Genomic DNA, 20,428 nt, shown 5'->3' with positions numbered 1-20,428 from the left:
AGAGAGCCACTACTACATCAGGCATTCAGGCCTACTTCTTCTGTTTATTTCTGTTGAGCAGAGCCACCATCGCATCAGATCGGCTTCTACTTTTCTTCCACTACATTAGGAAATGGGTACCGCTGCCAAGTCTACAAACTCTCTTGCTTTCTTCTTCAATCATTTGCTTAACGATCCTCATCATTGTCATGCAAGGGTTTCTTTAAATGCTCAAATTTTTTGTTATTATCGTTGTCGTAGTTTTAGTGCTACTTCTGCTAACACTACCAATGGTGGTAGAGATAATGTGGAAAGCCCCAATTAGTTCTTGAAATCTGTGAGAGATCGGTGCAGATCTGGAAGCTTTAGGAATCTGGATGATGCCTTGGGCTTGTTTGATAGAATGCTTCACATACACCCTTTGCCTTTCATTGTGGATTTTAATCAATTGCTGACTGCAATTGCAAGAATGAAGCATCACTCAACTGTTATTACTTTGATTAAAGAAATAGAAATGTCAGGCGTTGCTCCCAACGTTTATACTCTGGGAATTCTGATTAATTGCTTCTGCCATTCGAATCGGGTGGATTTCAGCTTCTCTATCTTAGCTAGAATTTTGAAACTTGGTTTTCAACCAAACTGTATAATTCTTAATACTCTTGTCAAGGGGCTTTGTCTTCAGGGTAAAATTGTTGAAGCTGTGAAGTTGGCTAACAAAATAGAAAAAATAGGCTACAAACCTAATTCAGTTACCTACGGAACAATAATGAATTGTTTGTGTAAAATAGGTAAGACCAGCGAAGCTATTGGGTTGCTTAGGAAGATGGAGGAAGGAAATCTTAATGTAGTGATGTATAACACAATTATTGATAGTTTATGCAAGGACAGATTGGTAACTGAAGCTTTAAACTTTTTATCCGAAATGAAAAATAGAGGAATTCAGCCAAACGTTTTCACTTACAATTCTTTAATTCAGGGCCTATGCAATTTCGGCCGGTGGAAGGAGGTAACTAAACTATGGACGGAGATGGTTGAAAGGAAAATTATGCCAAGTGTAAATACATTCAACATATTGGTAGACACATTTGGCAAAGAAGGGATGTTGAAAGAGGTAAAAGAAGTCTTTGATGTGATGATTCAAAGAGGGATAGAGCCCGACACAATCACTTACAATTCTTTGATTGACAATTACTGTTTGCAAAATAGAATGGATGAAGCTTTCAAAGCCTTTAATACGATGGTTGAGAAGGGTTGTTCGCCTTCTGTTGTTAGCTATAGCATATTGATCCATGGATATTGTAAGAATAGAAAAGTTGATGAGGCACTAAGTCTCTTTCTTGAAATGTCTAACAATGGAATAATTCCAAATGTTGTCACTTACAACACTCTTATGGGCGGGTTTTGCCGAGTTGGGAGACTTAATAATGCATTTGAGCTACTGCATGAGATGCAAGGTTGTGGCCAACATCCTAATTGCCAAACTTATGCTATTTTGTTAGATGGCTTGTGTAAGAATCTACGCTTTGAAGAGGCAATGACATTGTTTCATGAAATGGAAGACAAAAAGTTAGACCTTAATATTGTAAGTTACACCATCTTGATTGATGGTATGTGTAATGCTGGGAAACTTACGACTGCAAGAGAACTCTTTAATACTCTTCCTACGAAAGGCTTGCAACCTAATGTTCGGACTTACACTAAAATGATCAAAGGGCTTTGCAAAGAGGGACTACTAAAGGAAGCGAGGGTGCTATTTGAGCAAATGGAGGAAAATGGTTGTTCACCTGACCATTTCACATATAACACAATCATCCAAGGCTTCTTGCAACATAATGAGACATCATGGGTAGTGAAATATATCAAGATGATGGTTGACAAAGGTTTTTCGGCAAATGCGACCACTGCGACCATTTTGATCAACTTGTTGTCTACTAATCAGGGAGATAAAACATTACAAGATTTTTTTTCAAAAATTTGTGTGAAAGCTTTCTAGTTCTTCAACATGCAGAACAAAATTTCATATTCTAACCTTTACAGTGCTAATCTGTAAGGTACAAACATATTTGTTGCAAGTCATTAAGTTAATATTTTCCTTCATGTCTTTTGGACTATTGTTGTGTATTGCTATTCCTATTCTGTTATCCTAAACCGTGTTGTAATTAAAATTATTTTCTTAAAGATTTATTTAAACATTTTGGTGATGGTTATACTTGAAAAATGATATAAATACATCTCCTGCACTTCTCATTATTAAATCTATCATTGGGGCGCATTTCACTTTTTCAATAAAATTGATCTCTTACTTATATATATATACATCTCCTACACTTCTCATTATTAAATCTATCATTGGGGCGCATTTCGCATTTTCAATAAAATTGATCTCTTACTTATATATATAAATCTAAATCTATCATTGGATTTATGGGATTCATATTGGGTCCCACAAATTCAATAGTGGATTTGAAATTTTGTTGTATGGAGATGTGTAGGGGATGTGTGTATAATTTCTCATTGCATAATGTTGTTCATTTGGAGTTTTGGGTTTTTGATGGTTGTTTGCTTACTAGCGACCAAGTTAAACTTTTAAGTATTTCATCAATTAAATTAATTTTTTATTTATGCGATAAATATTCCATAATAGGGATATTATGATAAAAGAAATGTATCATTGTTATGATATAGTTAAGCAAACCCTCAAGTGTATGTGACTTTGGTTTGTAGTGATCAAACTACCTAATATAGCATGTGTTTGGTTGGAGTTTTCGGCCTTTGATGTGGGCTTGAGATGCTTACACAAATCAAGTTTGTGAAAAAGTAAAACATAGCCATCCATACACAAATCTTCTAATATCAGGTTGGACTAGTTCCACTTTCCTGCTTTCTTCACATACTTGTATGTATAAATGATAGCATTAGCACTTCTCTCATAACAGTTTGAATATTAGCAACATGTAAATCTCAATAGTTTTGCAAATTTTTATGGGTGGTCATCAAAACTTGAAAGCATGACCAGTCGATATAAATAGGACATGCTTGTATGTATAAATGACAGCATTAGCACTTCTCTCATAACAGTTTGAATATTAGCAACATTTAAATCTCCATAGTTTTGCAAATTTTTATGGGTGGTCATCAAAACTTGAAGGCATGACCAATCCATATAAATAGGACAACTAAGAATTCAAACAGTCAATATATAAAAATTCAACTCACTTGATGGGAAAGCAACAAAGGGACCATACCTTGTGAAGGTAAAACTTTACTTCACCAACATTTATGATGACATCCGTTGCCGATTCAGATGACACATATCTGCGCGAGTTGGACATAATATGCTAAGCCGATAAAAGGTCACTATAAAGTTATACATGCAAATAGAATATATACATGCAGATGACAATCTCATGGAAAGTGAATTGTGTGGAGAAAGACCACTCATCATCATTTCATATACCAACAATAGATCAGACACTTGGAACACCCAATAAAATCCAACAATAATCAAAGTTATGGGTTGCACATCAAACAAGATAAAGAATCTTGGGTTGCAACTTGCATTATAACATGTGCTCACATAATTAATTGAATTAACCACCAATCCAGCTCTGTTTTTGATACCTGATATCTCATTATGCAACTAGACAACGTGCACATGCAAGAATGATATTTCATAATCAAGTATAATCTTGCAGCAACAGAGATGGATTAGTGATTGTCAAACCATCCATCCACAGGTCTAACTTTTCCTCAGGATTAGTGATAATAAATCCAAATATGCATGTTGGATTACAATTTTATAACTTTTTTGGAGCTAAAACCCATAAATGGTTTGCGGAATTAATGTCATTGTATTGAGAAGGAACTTGCTGAAATTGATGATTAAAGAACTTGGGTACCCCAGATGACTAGAGAATTTTCAAAAGAATCAGACAGTGCCGCCGCCCTCCATCTGGCTGATCTCTCTCAAACTCATGCGGTTTGGTCGCCTCCGTCCACCAACCACGACACCACCGGTCTGTTTTTCTGTTGATTCTTTGTTCTTTTTTTGGGTTCACTCATTTGGGTTTTGCTTGGATTTGTTTGTTTTGGTGCTTGATTTAGGTTGTATATTCAATCGGCCATTTTTTTTTGGAAGTTAAGGATATGGTGGTAAAACAGAATAGGTTCATAGTGGCTGATTCTTGTTTCTCTAATTCACGAGAACGTGCACTTGTTTTTCGAGTACTGCTTGGAGTTTGACTTGCCGATACATCATACATGTATATACCAAAATTCCCATGTCGTTGTCTTCAAAAATTTTACATGCAAACTTAGCCTTTCAGATTTTATATGAGATGGATTTTGACTAGCTTCCTTTCTCTTTTAGTTTGGCCCTTTTTGTGGCCAAATGTCATTTTAGTTTTGCTTGCAAAATTAAAGGAATAATTCTCTTCATAATTCAATGCAGTCGATTAAAATGGGACAAACAAGCATAACATGCTGCCCCAAAGCCTGTGCATCTAAGGTTTTTTCCATATTGTTAATTTTTTTTTTCTTTTATTTATTTTTGTTATGTTTAGAAGTTGAATCGGAAGTTTGTGCATGTAAGCATCGGGCTGGTTTTCATGCTTTGCTGGCCACTGTTCAGGTAATCTTATTATTATCAATGAAGTTTTTCATAATTTTACTACATTTCTGCCTTCTGAATAGCTATTACCAATTATTTCGAATGCTTGTCTTGGGACTTGGAATAATGAAAGATGAGGCTATAGTGAAGTCAATGACCAGACACGGAGACTATAGGTTACAATTCTGAGAGAATTATTGGTTGGGAATGCTTGTCTGAAAAATGAGTCGTATATACCTGCTTCTCTTCCCTGGACTTGATCCCACCTAGAGAGATTCTGTTTTGCTATGAAATGACTCAGGTGGTTGACCCATATCAGAAATGAGGTTAATTTGTCTGGACTTTTGATATTATATCTTCTGGTAATCCAAAATAAGAAACTGGTTAAGGTTCTACCTGCTGGGTTGCCATACAAATTCTGATATCTCCTAGGTGGGAATCAATTTTTCTAAAATTGAGCCACGTCTAAGCATAGATTCAAAGCAAAAACATTTTTCGTTTTAAGGATATAATATGCACACATTTTTGATTGATTGGTTATTCATATCGTCACATGACTTTTCAGTTTGTCCTTAGCTTACTTCATGCATCAGGGAACTTCTTAAGGGACCACTCTACTATGCCACAACAATTACTTTGGCCTGTGTAATTTATTGGAGAGCTTCCCCCATTTCAATTGCAGCAATTTGTAACCTTTGTGCTGGGGATGGTAATTCCTATCGAGTCAATTTACTCTGTCTGTTCTGTTGGCTTGATTTGGGTAGACTTAAGCCGTTGTAGTAGTTAACTTCAGCTCTTACACAATTATAAGAAACAGCATACCTGCTTAGATCTTCTATTTTTTAACTTTTTCTCATTTTGTTCAGGAAATAATGGGCTTTTACTTCCCCTGTTTCAGGTTTAGCTGACATAATTGGAAGTTGGTTTGGTAGTGATAAAATTCCCTACAACAGAAACAAGTCTGTAGCTGGTAGTGTAGCAATGGTGTCTGCCGGATTTTTGGCATCTGTAACCCCCCCCACTATTACTCTTTGACCTCTGCATAATCTATTGTTTTTGCTTGTGATAAATGATACTTTGAGAGGTATATGCACTATTTCTCCTTATTCGGATTTGTTCGGGGAAGTTGGGAAATGGTTTTGGGTTTTTTGGTTGTCTCTCTTGCCTCAACATTGGTGTAATGGATTGAGATGAAATAGAGAGGATCCTACTCCCTGGGGTTTTCCCATGTGTCATTGGTTCTCTTCTTCATTCTAGTATAGAAAAAGAGGTCTTAAGTTCGAATCTTGATTTTACGATTTCCTCTTAGTTAAATATTCCACGCGTTGGGTTTTACTTGTTGAGGGAGAATGTTAAAGTATAAATTAAATAATTAAATTTACCATTTCCAATAAGATTAAACTTTTGGGATAAGTAGTGATTTAGTATTCCCGTGTGCAGACGAGTCAAGAATAAGAATTGAGCATCTCACTGTGGTTTTCAGGTCCAATTGGAGACCTCCAATGAGGAAAGGAAGTAGAGAAGGAAGCAGGAAACGTGCTTATTATGAGGATGATGAGTTGGATCCTATGGACCCAAGTTCCTATTCTGATGCTCCTCGTGGTGGCTGGTACATTTACATATTTGATTCAAGTATTCTACTATAGAAGTCCTCCACCCCACCCCCCCTCTTCCCCTTTGGGATTATGTTGAATAGCAGTAGATTTGGCATGTCCCTGGAGAAGTGCCTGAATGGTTAATCTCATCTAATGTTTATTTTTGCAGGGTTGTGGGCCTAAAAGGAGTGCAGCCCCGAGTAGCTAATACCATTGCCACGGTATGCTTTTGCTTTGATGAATTTCTTTTCTTTTCCTTTTCTTTTTTATTTGATCAACAAGAGATGGAGCTGAATGGAAAAATGGATCATGTAGTTTTCTCAGTAGTTGGCAAATAGCGTTAAGACTTTTTTGAGTTTAGTGGGTCTGACCATATCTTCTAGAGATATATTCCCCATCTTCATGTATATGACAAACATGTTGGCGAAAAAGGTCAGACATCTTAGCTTTCTTGACATGAAAGATGTGGCGATACTGTAATAGTGACAATAACTCAGTTTTAGACTGGAACTTCTTAGAAACTTTTATTCTCACTGGCTTGGCTATGTGATCTAGCATGCTTATTCATGAATTAGTCCTGATGGAATTTAGCCAATCAGTTTTCCCTGGAACTTGCTTTTGTGTGGTTCGCTTCAGTACCTACTGCTTTTGAAACTGAGAGTGACCACTGCATATATGGCCCGAGACTCGGTGCTGCATCACGGGCGTTTTTCTTGATGTTGGCTTGCAAAAGCAATAGGATGGGTCTTACTTGATGGAGCATTGTGTTTTTTAATGATATTACTCTTACTTATAAAAAAAAATGATGGTTGTTACTTTTTGGTTGATTAAAGTTTGCCGGTCTGCAGCTGCACGAGTGTTTGGCATAAAATAGATGTTGGATCTCTTCCAACAATATGTCAATGTCACACAACAATGACAAAAGGACATGTACCTATTTAATGATTACCTGTTTTAAAATGTATTCACACTTATAATTGAGGGATAACTTTGGCAAATGACACTGTGTCCTGCATCTGCCAATCCAACCCCCCACTCCCCCCCTCCCTCCCTCTCTTCTCACCTCCCAAGGGGCCACGAGGGGGCAACACATTCTGAAAATACATATAAACAGAGGCCTGTAAGAAGTTTGTCTTATGGCTTGAGGTTATCCAATGCTTCAAGTATAAAAGGTTATATTTATTTATTTGTGTGTTTCAGGGTCCTCTCTTTCAACAGCGTCCATACCCATCACCAGGAGCAGGCTTGTGAAAAAATGCCGAAATTGCTTCACTAACAAAGAAATCCAGTTCTCATTTTGCACCTATATCCAAGAAAGGGGACGGGGGTGATGGACTTGGTGATGCTGATTGAGATTGCAGTGTGAGTGGAATAAACTTCATTTTGGTTCTGGTGTATTCAGCGACTGGGACAAGTGTGTAATACATTTGTCTTGTTTTACTTCAGGAACTCCAGATTTATCGATGTATAGGAGAATGTTTATGGAGTCTTCGCTGCAAGTATCCAGCAGATGGATGATTGTTCGGTTGCTAAAGGAATGGCCAAGAGGTTTGCTGTATTTTGTAACATGTTGTCTCATTGATGCCTATAACACCCCAAATTCTTTTCAATATTTTCTTGGGCTTAAAAGAATAATTACAGATATATATATATATACATATATGTTAAAAAAAAAAAAAAAAAAAAATTCAAATCACCAGTCCTCTTGAACGGCGTCGTTTAATTAAAGAAGTATTATTTTTTTTCACTCGCACGACGTCTTCCACCTTTCATCTCTCTCGTGACAAATTGCAAAAAGCTCCAGACACTTCTTGCCATGTCTCAGTCCAATGAAACCCACGTTGAGCCTATGCACCAACCTGTTAGCCACGACAGCTCTTTTCTTCTTCTATTTAACCACTGTCCTCGCCATGCATCAAGGCATCGGCAGGAATTCAGCTTCTTAGTCATTTTCAGAACTTAACCCAGCAGGTAATCAATCTTCTGTGTTTCGTTTGTAAAGCTTTTGTGAATAATTTATGGTGGTTCGTAGCACTGTAATTCTGAGAAAAATCTCTGATTAAACTGTGTTGAGTTGAAGCTTTAATTTCTGTTTTTGGGTTGCGATTATTTGACTCTTGAAATGTTATGTTGCTGGAAGTTATTTTATTTTTTTTCTTTTCTTTCCTCTTCCTTTTTCTTTGGTTTGACGCCCTTAGCATTTCTTTCCTTCCCCTGTTTCTTTCTTCTCTCTTCTTTGCTTTTCTGGTTGCTGAGACAGAGTTGGGTTGAGGGGAGAACTAGAGAAGCCGAAGAAGGGAAAGGGGGGGGGGGGGGGGGGGGGGAGAGACCGGCCGAGTAAGGGAGGTGGGGGAAGAGAGAAGACCCAGCCGGTGGGCTAGCCACCGGACTGGGCGGACGGAACCGCAGGGCCAGCAGATCGCGGCCCCGCGCCGGCGACGCCACCGGAGGGCGTTTTTCCGGCGATTTCCGGCTCCCAGTGAGTGTAAATTTCAGAGTTTTTCTTGATTTTCAGAATATGGGTTGAGTGGGTTTTTGAGAAATCTATGAGTCTTGATATGGTTTCAGTTTGGGGTTGATTTGTTTTGGAAAATTCTGGTTTCTAAGGGGGATCTTCGGTGGAGAAAAAGAAAAGAGTTTCAACCGGGTATTGGAATTTCTGATTTTCGGTTTCTAATGGGTTTTGTTGGATGGGTTCTTGTAAAGTATGATGAACTCCTCCCAGATTTTTTCGTTGGCAATAGTTTAGGGAAATGAGATTGGTGTACCGAATTAGGCTTGGGTGTGAAATTGTTGATTCTGATTTTTCAGATCGAGGGATGACACATTTGTTGTGATTTTGTATTTTCGGGTGTAAATTGGGTTAAGCATTTCTCGGATTTTTGTGTTTTTTTTTTTTTTTAGTTTGAACCCTGTCAAAAGTTTATGTTCTGGTTGGTTGCTTGGATAGTGTAGATCAACAGATTTTTTTTTCTCTTAAACTGAGCTTAATATACCTATTAGCTTGTGGAAATAAAATCTAGCTCTAAACTTTGGTTGAAGTTATGGCATCTTTAAGATCTGTTCTGTTTATGGTGGTGATTTGAACTACGCTGATACAGAGTTGAATTTGTGCATTGTCAAGCTCATAGATAGTTTTGGTATAGTAAAGGTTTCATTTTTTTTTGTTTTCTCCATTCCAAAACAATGTATGAATGTACTTCACTATCCTTCATATTTAGTAACCTGTTTCGATATCCTTCTTAATTTATCTTGTACATAGTCTATAAATTAAGCCTCTTAATAATGACAAAAAGATGCATATATTTTAAGCCCCATTGGAAATTTGTCACTAAAGACCATTAAGGAGGAATCTCTAATACAAATGGAAAATTTGAGGATTATTAGACTTAGGTGCATAATTTATATCCCTATGATATTATATGAACATCATTGGGCTGAACCCATTTTTTTTTAAAATATCATTAGTTTGCTTCTTTGTGCCAAAAATGGTTACATGCCCGGATGGCTACAACATTATCATTATGCTCCAACATGTGGTAACAAGAACTGATAAATTAGGAGCAAATGAAAGACATATTTTTTTGGTTTCATATGCCTAAGTTTCCATTATGTTATATATTTTTTTACAAGTTTTATGTGTGCCAAGTTGGATTATCCTATTGAGTATCCTCTAAATATTTTATGATCTACTCTAGGTAGATATAACAAGGAACCCACTCAAGATTTGCCAGGTAAGGAAACACAACCCTAAAAACCCCGGCAAGTTTTTTTTAAATAAAATCCTTTCAAAAGAAAAATGTCGGGAATTTTCGAAAGACTTTCACTTTAATATTAATTGTTCTATTATGCCAGGTGTGAAATAATGAATATGTTATTTGTAATCACAAGAATGAATGAAGATGGTAATTATATGCTAGATGTGTATCATGAGAATGAGGATGATGATATATGTGCTACATGCGCACTATATGAACATGATGATGAAATTATGATTGAATACTTGTTTTATGTGCACCACACAAAGTTTTGTCACACGGTACCATAATGCTGTGATCCGGATCTTACACTAATTACAATGTTGGGTAGCGGGGCAACCACACCAAAAGTGTGGGGCTATCGGCCGGGGAGGTTCTCACCTAGGGAGCTTCCTAACCCGGCAGCTCTCCCCTGTGACGACAGGATGAGCCTATGGGTCCTTCGGGATCGGTCCTATGGACGAGCCCAACGTGCACCGCTCATGGTAAAAATGCGGAAGTGGACCAGTGGTAGACAAAACTTACACATTATGAATGATTATTATGAATGCACATTTCTTATTATTACTGAATTTTTATTTATGTGAAAATTTTTAAATGTGTAAATAAATTTTATACTTTATTCTCTGTTTTGTTGTGCTACTTACTGAGTTGTTGAACTCACCCCCTTACCCTTACAATTCTTTACAGATGGCGCTTCACATCATCATCCTCATAGCGGGCATACCCATTGGGGTCGCCACCTATGATGATTCACAGTTCTGGCCCATTGATGCCGATCAGTGGGTTTATGTTTGTTTTGATAACCCATGATCGTAACGTTTAGTCAGGGATTTATTTTGTTTATGTATAGTTAATGACACTGCTAGTCCGGACCAGCTTGGAGATAGTAGGGGTTTCCCTCCAAGAAATAGTACGAAGACCGGATTATCCTTTTTTGTATATGATCAGTGTCTTATTTTGTGATCCCTGACTATTTGTATTGGCGGAAATATTACTAAGACTTATAACATATGTGAAATTATGGGTATTAATCTACATTTTGTGTTTATTGTAGTATCCTCTTTTAATATAAAAAGAATCATATTTGTGGATGATTTTATTTTTCTCAAGTTCACGTATCCCCTTACATCCCAAAACGGGGGCGTGACAATGCCTCTTAAGCATCTTGGCTGCATCGAACAATCGTTTGGGTGGAATTTGGTGGTTAACTAGGCATGTCGTCTGTATGTTGCTGAGTTGGGCAGATCAAGAATATTTCTTTTTTGAAGGCTATTTTTTTCTTTTTTCCTTGGTAGGAGTTCTATTTAGCCTTTGGCACCATTTGTTTCGACAAAAAATGTTTACTGTTGAAAAATATTTTTAGTGAAATCGTTTTTTCAGGAAAATTATTTCAGTTGAAAACTTTTTTCGGTGTTTGGTTTGTATAGAAAATCAGCAACAAGCGGGCAACCTCTGGCGGTGGTGGCAGCTGGTGACCTCCATTGGCGACGGGAATGAACTACGAGAGAGATCAATAAATATTCAATTATCCAAAAAAGAGAGCCATCCCTCTGTTAAATCAAATGGTTATCTCTTCTTTTCAATAAAATGTAGGCCATTTTCAAGCCTCCAAAATCAATGCGTGAAGGAATACCCATTTGTTTCCCACAGGTACTTCTAATCATTCTTGTTTACATGCATGACTTTTGAAAATTTCTTACTGATGCATCAAATATTAATGCTTTTGAAGTTTGGAAACTGTGGGTCACTAGAACAACATGGATTTGCAAGGAACAAGATTTGGGCAATTGATGATAATCCTCAACCTCTGCTCCCAAATGATCCCAATGTGAAATCCTTCATTGACCTACTACTTAAAACCATCGGAAGAAGACCTAAAGTGCTGGCCCAATAGGTATGAGCTTGGCTCCTATTTTATCAATGGACACCACCATTAAGATATGATATATGTCAATTTCAGTTTGAAGTAACTCTTTATGTTTTTATTGATTAAGTTTACACTATTGATTTTGTTGTAGATAGGAAATATAGTGGATGAAGTACGAGGTCTTTGTTGGTGTGCATGATTACGGTCTTAGTTATTGTTGAAATTGAGATACTACTGGTTAGCCCAAAAACAAATAATAGATAACATATTAGCAAAATTAAATAATACGGATTGAGCACAGGTTGCTCCTGCGCTTGTACACATCCTCTCTCTCTCTCTTTTTTTTTTTTTTTCCTGATTCACACAACTGTGCTCATTTTCTCTTGTATTCTTCTTGATATAGCATTCAGTTATGTTAGAATACAAGTTTTCTTTTGTTTGATTTTTTGCCTTCGTGATGTTGATGCAGGATAAAGCCTGATATCCAGTGCAACATGCAAGTTCTCCAATGATGTGATGTAAACAAGATGAAGAAGCCAAAAGATATAGTTGGGACAAACAATTTTTTTGATTGGTTTAGTTGGATGTTGGCGGGAGAGGATTTTTTATTATAGTGCTAATAGTTTTGACATTTTAGGGTAATGCTGATTGCTTGATATTTAATTGTAGAATGTTGCCTTATTTCAAGCTTATGGGGTTTTCATATGATTTTTTTGTTCACTTTTAATCTAAAGTCAAATGTGCATTGTATACATTGTTCACATTTATGCAACTTCAAATCAGTACACAGAGGTATGCACTAATTTAAAAGGTGTGTAAAATAGTGTGCATATTTTCTTTGCACTAGTACACAAATGTAGGACACTAAACATCCAACTCTCATTACAAAACAAATCAACTCCATTACTTTCAAGTATTACATAACTTAGGTTGGTCCTGCTCTTGTACACTTCTTCTTTTTATATCAATAATATCATAATTGAATAGCACATTTATGAAAATCATATAAAGGTCAATTTCTAGCTCCTCTTACCATCCATCCAGCACAAGCCCAAAAAGAGTTCGATAAGATTGTTGTTAAGCCATCGGAAATGATTAAAAAGAAAAATGAAAGACAAAACTCAGAAGTTGTAAAAGATTATGACCCTAATTAATAATGATCTAAAAATTTGAAAAATGCAAGTAATATATAATTATAAAAAAAAATAAAAAAAAAATTAAGCAAAACGGAAATGACGACAAAACAATGATCACGAGTTTTTTTTTTTTTTTTTTTTTTTTTTTTTCAATCGTTAGATCAATAAGGGCAAAACGGTCGTTTGGATGTGTAAAACAAAAATCAAGGTAACAGGGGAGATAACACGTGTGCTTTGTCTGGTTGGAAAGATCAACCAAATCTCTCTTTTCTCTGAACGTTGCGGAAGATTGTGAAAGTTTCCCATTTTTCTCATAGAGAGAGCCACTCGTACATCAGACCTACTTCTTCTGTTATTTCTGCTGAGGCGAGCAGAGCCACCACCGCATCAGATCGGCTTCTACATCAGGAAATGGGTACGGCTGCTAAGTCTACAAACTCTCTTGCTTTCTTCTTCAATCATTTGCTTAACGATCCTCATCATTGTCATTTAAGGGTTTCTTTAAATGCTCAAATTTTTTATTATTATCGTTGTCGTAGTTTTTGTTCTACTTCTGCTAACACTACCAATAGTGGTAGAGATAATGTGGAAATCCCCAATCATTTCTTGCAATCTGTGAGAGATCGGTGCAGATCTGGAAGCTTAAGGAATCTTGATGATGCCTTGGGCTTGTTTGATAGAATGCTTCACATACACCCTTTGCCTTCCATCGTGGATTTTACTCAATTGCTGACTGCCATTGCAAGAATGAAGCATCACTCAACCGTGATTTCTCTGATTAAAGAAATGGAACTCTCAGGAATTGCTCCTGATGTATATACTCTGGGCATTCTGATTAATTGCTTCTGCCATTCGAATCGGGTGGATTTCGGCTTCTCTATCTTAGCTAGAATTTTGAAACTTGGTTTTCAACCAAACTGTATAATTCTTAATACTCTTGTCAAGGGGCTCTGTCTTCGGGGTAAAATTGCTGAAGCTATGAATTTGGTTAACAAAATGGAGGAGATAGGCTACAAATCTAATACAGTTACCCATGGAACGATAATGAATTGTTTGTGTAAAATAGGTAAGACCAATGAAGCTATTGGATTGTTAAGAAAGATGGATGAAGGAAATCTTAATATAGTGATGTATAACACAATCATTGATAGTTTATGTAAGGACAGATTGGTAACTGAGGCTTTGACTTTTTTCTCTGAAATGCCAAATAGAGGAATTCAGCCAGACGTTTTCACTTACAATTCTTTAATTCATGGCCTGTGCAATTTCAGCCGGTGGAATGAGGTAACTAAACTATGGAAGGAGATGGTTGAAAGGAAAATAATGCCAGATGTAAGAACATTCAGCATATTGGTGGACACATTTGGCAAAGAAGGGATGTTGAAAGAGACAAAAGAAGTTTTTGATGTGATGATTCAGAGAGGCATAGAGCCCGACACAATCACTTACAATTCTTTGATTGACGGTTACTGTTTACAAAATAGAATGGATGAAGCTATCAAAGCATTTAATACGATGGTTAGAAAGGGTTGTTCACCTTCTGTTGTTAGTTATAACATATTGATCCACGGATTTTGTAAAAATAGAAGAATTGATGAGGCGATGAGTCTTTTTCGTGAAATGTCTACAAAGGGAATTTTTTCCAATGTTGCTACTTATAATACTCTTATCGGTGGGTTTTGCCGAGTTGGGAGACCTAAGAATGCATTAGAGCTACTCCATGAGATGCAAGGTTGTGGGCAACCTCCAGATTGCCAAACTTGTGCTATTTTGTTAGATGGCTTGTGTAAGAATCTACACTTTCAAGAGGCAATGTCATTGTTTCATGAGATGAAAGACAAAATGTTAGATCTTAATATTGTGATTTACAGTATCTTGATTGATGGTATGTGTAATGCTGGGAAACTAACGACCGCAAGAGAACTCTTTAATACTCTTCCTACGAAAGGCTTGCAACCTAATGTTAAGACTTACACTATAATGATCAAAGGACTTTGCAAAGAGGGACTACTAAATGAAGCAAGGGAGCTATTTGAGAAAATGGAGGAAAGTGGTTGTTCGCCTGACCATGTCACATATAACACAATCATCCAAGGCTTCTTGCAACATAATGAGACATCATGGGCAGTGAAATATCTCCAGATGATGGTTGAAAATGGTTTCTCGGCAGATACGACCACTACAACCATTTTGATCGAGTTGTTGTCTACTAATCAGGCAGATAAAACATTACAAGATTTTTTTCAAATATATGTGTGAAAGCTTTATAGTTCTTCAATGTGCAGGACAAATTCTATATTCTAACATTTACAGAGTAAATGTTTAAGGTACAAATATATTTGCTACAAGTTATTGAGGTAATTTTTCTCTCCGTGTCTTTTGGACTACTGTTGTGTATTGCTATTCCTATTTTGTTATCTAAAACTTTGTGTTGTAATGATGTATTGTTTTCTTAATGATGTATTTAAACATTTTGTTGATATAGAATTATTGCAGAATATTGTTCATTTGAAATTTGGGGTTCTTGATGGTTGTATGCTTATTGGCCACCAAGTTAAACTTTTAAGTGTTTCGTCAATTAAATAAAATTTTCATTTATGTTATAAAATGGTTGTTTGATTATATTTGTTAGGCTCCCGTCTATGGTGATTTCTCCCGTTAGGATGTTGATCTTGTAGGAGATAGCCTAGAATGCAAGAATAATCAAATTTCCTGTTTGTCTTTTGAATTACTAGTAAGGGAGAGTAAACACTTTCAATGAGAGATTTTGGAGATGGAATAGTACACAAAGTAAAAAAAAATCGCTTTCCTCATGGAAAACTCTAAAAAAAAAAGAACAATGAAATGAATAAATAAATAAGCTTTCCATATGAGACACTGAAACTTCATCTTCTTAATATATGAGACACTGAAACTTGAATAAATAACGCTTATCCACGATAACTAGGATCAGAGAATGTGTTTATTTGTTGGTAAGTGAATTAGAGAATGTACTAACTCTCTGAAGAAGAAATTTGTGTGCTTAAACATGTACTCATGCACAATTGGACAATCTCTAAACTGCTTCAATTGTTCTTTCCAGTGTTTCCAAGCCCGTGTAGTGATGCAATTATTGTCTTTCATTAGCTTGATTATGCCAACTCGTCTTCTCACATATCAAACTTGAGGAAAAGGTATTGAAAAGAAAATATTATCCAAGTAATATTTGATTAAGATATGGTGGTTTATTTTCAATGGGGAACTGAAGGTACAACATATGTACTTCACCTAAAAGTTCTGCCCAGAGGCTCAAGTAATCAAAATCCTGTGCAAGGAAAGCATCAAGCATCAATAAAGCATAAAGAGCCCTACTCCAGTGACCTACGTGGACTTTTATAGGATAGGTAAATCTTACAGTTTGGAGCCAAAGGATGTTAGGGAGAGAACAAACCCAAAAGGTTGGAAAGGCTCATTACCTTTTATTTATTTATTTTTTTCCCTGCAGTACACCATATTCAGAATATTTTGCAGCTAAAAAGTTAAAACCCAATCATAAGCTATATGATAAAAACCTACCACTTTTGTTACACTTTTTTGAATCTTCTTCACTTGGATCTAAATGAATCCCCAAATACCATTCTAGGAGATGGAATGCCTCCTGTGTCTTGAAGCTGAAGCTGAGGATGTGGTGTTTCCGGGAACCAATGAAGTCAGGGCTCTGAGGACTCCCGGATGTCTTGGAGCTTTGGTTGACTCCATGTCCTTTACCCACAACCCGCAGTTTATTGAATATTCGCCTGGATCGGGATGACAGCAACTACATGCTACTTTGGCTCTTTTTACTGTTCTTCTTAGCCAATTGCCCAAGGGACGAAACACTAGCAGATGCTCTAACTTGCTAACAAAAGAGAACTTGGACAACAACCCGAAGTGGGAGGCACTCAATCTGTGCAGCATGCATGGATGCATCCTTTGACAGTTTCTTGACATCAATAAGTCCCACATATAACTTCTTCCTTTCAGCCAGTCCATGGTACTAATTCTAACAGTTCCTCCACTTCCTATAGATTTTATAGTATCCACCCAAGCCTGTTCGTCAGCCTGGTATCTACCAAACGATAGCTGCCAACTACAAATGGCAACCAAATTGAAGCATAAAACACAACACTTTAAAATGCTAAGCATGTACAGCCAGAAAAGCAAGAACAATTAATATTTTAGACATGCTACAAGTGCTGATAATATTAACTTTTAATAAGGCCCCTGATGGGTTTTAATTGTCATCTTGATGATCTCAGTAGTTTCACCTATCAAAATTTAGTTATAAGGCATCTCAAAATCACTTGAAACATAGTGTTATTTATTTCTAAACTTCCACAAAATTTGATACAGCTCTATTATCTACTAATATATATATATATTGTACAACTTAGCATTTGAAATGAGTTTGATAAGCATGTATAGGATAATATTCCAAATGATGCAATTTCAATTCTACAATAGAGTTGCTTGTAATGGTTTGGTTCTAAATGATGAGTTTGTGCCTTACTATTACTAAAAGAGTGAAGTTGATTTCAAAGCAGCCCTAGATTTGTGTTGAATAACAGAACAAAAGCCATATCACCAACAAAATGTTAGGAATTCTATATTACCTCTGGAGGAGCAAAAGAAAGACAGCTGGATTCAGGCTGCAAATTTGAATTGTTGTACCCAGGAGTCTGAAATGGTATTTTAAATATAGAAGGGTTGGCAAGCACAAGATATCCTGCTACATGGGGAGTCCTCACAAATTGAGGAAGAGGCGACCTGTGATGACATAACATAGTCAAGTTCCATAATATTTTATCTTTACACTTCATTTACTTGCCAACAAGACAATGATAAAAAATGATAATAAATTATGACATCTTTAGGAAAAGTGAACCAAATCGTTTGGCTTTCTTTGCTAGTGGTATAAGTGCGCTATAGCCAAGCTCGTAAATGACCGGCCAGATACCAAATGATTTTTTTTTATTTTTATTTTTATTTTTATTTTTTTTTATTTTATTTTGGAGGCTGCAGTGTATTAATTAGATGATCAGCCTCATATAAAAGAGCCGCGGAAAAATAATTGTACTTTTTCTTCTAATAGAAAAATAATTGTATTGTAAGAAACTTGCAGGTGGAATATTGACTATACTAGAAATCCTTTTGCAGGTAGATCAAATTTTAATTCAGCATAAATATTCAGAAAATAAAAAATATATATATATATTTTTCAAGCAATCACCATCGTAGTTGTTTTCAAGGAAACTAAGCTTTGTAAAAAAATTAACTAATTTCTTGTTATGGTGCCTGTCTATTATACTTCAGTTCCTGCCATGTACACTATAAGCCAAAATGGAGTACTGGTCCTACAGGCTTGAGGCCACCACTCAGAAGGGGCCATCACTGACTTATTGCCAAGCAAACTGATTTTCAAGCAATTTCTGCAAAAAAGTACCAGCTTAATTTCAAAGCAAAAGTCTGGATTGGATTCATCTTGCAAATACACAATTCTCCCTTCCCTAATTACAAAGTTCCGGACAAGAAAAGAAATACATAGTGATTGAATATCAAAATAACCACACAAAAACAAAAGCCAAAAACAAAAGAGAAGGAATTTGAAAGGCAATTAATATTCTAGAAGAAGCATGAGTGGTAATACCGATTGAGTTATAGCAATTTGATTCCAAACCATCCAGACACTACATGAACATGAAGGATTTTTGCATGATTATAACTTTTGAAACCTTTACGACTCAACTGAAATTGTTTCTCAGAATAAGCTTCTGGCATACCTGCACCTCTCTTTAGAATCAACAAAATGTGACCAATTTGATGCCAAAATATCAGTCTGCCATTGTTGATCCGACACAGTTTTGGACTTACACTAACACTACAATGAATCACTAATGATCAAAGGGCTTTGCAAAGAGGAACTACTAAATGAAGCAAGGGAGCTATTTGAGAAAATAGAGGAAAATGGTTGTTCACCTTACCATATCACATATAACACAATCATCCAAGGCTTCTTGCAACCAGGGGCAGAGCTAGCATTTGGGATTTGAGGGAGAAAAATTGAAAAAAACAATTTGCGTTGCAAAACTAAGAAAAAAAAAAATTTAGGGTAAATTTTTTTTATTTTATTTTTAAGGGAAAACCTCTTGTTTGTTGTTCACTTATCTAATTAGTTGTCATTCAAAACACTTTTCCTTCCCTGCAAAATGGTAGTCCAGTGGACTAGAAATTTTCTTTCCTTTTATGCCATGAATGATGAAGTTGCAGGTCATTTGAGTCTTAGAAGCTAAGTCTAGAATTTTAGTGTGAACTTTGAATGGACTTGACATGGTTGTATTGACTTTATCCACATTAGAGAATTTAGAAATATAATGAAATTATTTCAGGTGTGCCACTTTCACACAAAGAGAATATTGGATTAAGACTGCATACCAACAAGCTCGAACCATCCACATCCAAACCAAGACTGGTCCATACTTTCAGCAATCTGCAGCAATTGTTACGTGCCTACCTAACGTGAGACGGAAAAGTAACAAGAAAGATAGATTTTGGTAAGATAAATCGAGGAATCCTAAGCCTCCTTTCTTTATGTCCATATGGTACCTTACATAGAAATGTAAGTGGTAATTGTGAACTTGGCATTCCAAGCAACCTGCAATTTGAAATGTTATTTGAGCAGTTAGCTTATATAGTTAGAAGTTCAGCTTCTTTGATCTCTAAACTGCATTTCTTGGTAATTGAGTTCTCGCATGGAGTAAGAAATAGATCCAAGAGTGTGAACTTTGAAATGTGAATTGCTTTATGGTTGACTAGAAAGGGAAATAAGGAGAAAAAAATAAAAAAGACTTGCTAGTTGCTGCTATATGATCCTGGTAGACGTACGTGTACAGAATTATACTATTTTGGGAACTTCTGGAAAGCCAACTCAAAGCTGCCATTATGTTTCAGTCAATTGTAATTGTGTAACTATAAATGTCAATACATGTTAGATTTATGTCTGCTTCAAGAAAATGTTACACGTTATTCATCAACTCAGTATTCTCAGGGAGGACAGAGGAAGGCGGAGAAGACCGGAGGGGACGGTGAGAATCCGAACGTTCGGCGGTGGAGACAGAGGTGCGCTATAAAACCTGCAAGCAAAAAACAAACAGAAGACGGAAGGACATAAAGAACGAAGAAAAAGGAGAAATAACTCCAACCTGATAAATAAAGGGGGAAGTCTCATGAGGAGGCGAGGATGATTTCACAAGAGGAGATCAGAGCTTCTCCCTCTAACTAGCTTTCTTCACATGCTTGTATAGATAATCTAAATGCAGATGCCCATCTCATGGAAAGTGAATCATGTGCAGGAGGACCACTCATCTTCATTTCATAAAACAACAATACACCATACATTTGTTGATGCTGTGTAGGTGGGACTTGGGAGGGTTGGAATTGTGTTGATTCCAGAACTTGATTTTTTG

General features: G+C 36.3%; 3 protein-coding genes and 2 long non-coding RNA genes across 8 annotated transcripts; 4 read left to right on the top strand and 1 right to left on the bottom strand.

Annotated features, from left to right (window-relative positions):
• The first annotated feature begins 31 nt into the window (after positions 1–31).
• On the top strand, positions 32–2,117 carry LOC133871754 (putative pentatricopeptide repeat-containing protein At1g12700, mitochondrial). Its single transcript, XM_062309170.1, has one exon. The coding sequence runs from the start codon at positions 383–385 to the stop codon at positions 1,970–1,972; it is 1,590 nt and encodes a 529-aa protein (XP_062165154.1). The 5' UTR covers positions 32–382; the 3' UTR covers positions 1,973–2,117.
• A 451-nt stretch (positions 2,118–2,568) lies between these two features.
• LOC133870329 (probable phytol kinase 3, chloroplastic) lies at positions 2,569–7,764 on the top strand. Of its 2 annotated transcripts, XM_062307419.1 has the most exons (6): positions 2,569–3,995; positions 4,542–4,609; positions 6,072–6,197; positions 6,353–6,404; positions 7,384–7,545; positions 7,630–7,764. In XM_062307419.1, exons 1-5 carry the CDS (start codon positions 3,954–3,956, stop codon positions 7,432–7,434), a joined length of 339 nt encoding a protein of 112 aa, XP_062163403.1. In that variant the 5' UTR covers positions 2,569–3,953; the 3' UTR covers positions 7,435–7,545; positions 7,630–7,764. The 2 variants fall into 2 exon arrangements, with proteins under 2 accessions (XP_062163403.1, XP_062163404.1); XM_062307420.1 differs by lacking the exons at positions 6,072–6,197; positions 6,353–6,404; positions 7,384–7,545; positions 7,630–7,764 and adding exons at positions 5,182–5,297; positions 5,487–6,033.
• A 3,335-nt stretch (positions 7,765–11,099) lies between these two features.
• LOC133870331 (uncharacterized) lies at positions 11,100–12,621 on the top strand. The gene is made up of 4 exons (XR_009900698.1): positions 11,100–11,235; positions 11,372–11,594; positions 11,674–11,838; positions 12,281–12,621. It is a non-coding gene; the product is annotated as an uncharacterized LOC133870331 (long non-coding RNA).
• Positions 12,622–13,151: 530 nt separating this feature from the next.
• Positions 13,152–15,711, top strand: LOC133871014 (putative pentatricopeptide repeat-containing protein At1g12700, mitochondrial). The gene has a single exon (XM_062308349.1). The coding sequence runs from the start codon at positions 13,359–13,361 to the stop codon at positions 15,204–15,206; it is 1,848 nt and encodes a 615-aa protein (XP_062164333.1). The 5' UTR covers positions 13,152–13,358; the 3' UTR covers positions 15,207–15,711.
• A 440-nt stretch (positions 15,712–16,151) lies between these two features.
• LOC133870277 (uncharacterized) lies at positions 16,152–20,392 on the bottom strand. 3 transcript variants are annotated; one of them, XR_009900673.1, is made up of 4 exons: positions 18,746–20,392; positions 18,613–18,652; positions 17,579–17,732; positions 16,152–17,055 (listed from the first exon to the last, which is right to left on the bottom strand). It is a non-coding gene; the product is annotated as an uncharacterized LOC133870277 (long non-coding RNA). The 3 variants fall into 3 exon arrangements; XR_009900672.1 differs by having other exon boundaries at positions 18,613–20,392; XR_009900674.1 differs by lacking the exon at positions 18,613–18,652 and having other exon boundaries at positions 19,398–20,392.
• Between the last annotated feature and the right edge of the window lie 36 nt (positions 20,393–20,428).

This window comes from Alnus glutinosa, chromosome 6 (assembly GCF_958979055.1).
Source record: "Alnus glutinosa chromosome 6, dhAlnGlut1.1, whole genome shotgun sequence".
Lineage (NCBI taxonomy): Eukaryota > Viridiplantae > Streptophyta > Magnoliopsida > Fagales > Betulaceae > Alnus > Alnus glutinosa.
Note: the sequence above shows the minus strand (reverse complement) of the source record. Positions and strands in the feature narration are given on the sequence as shown.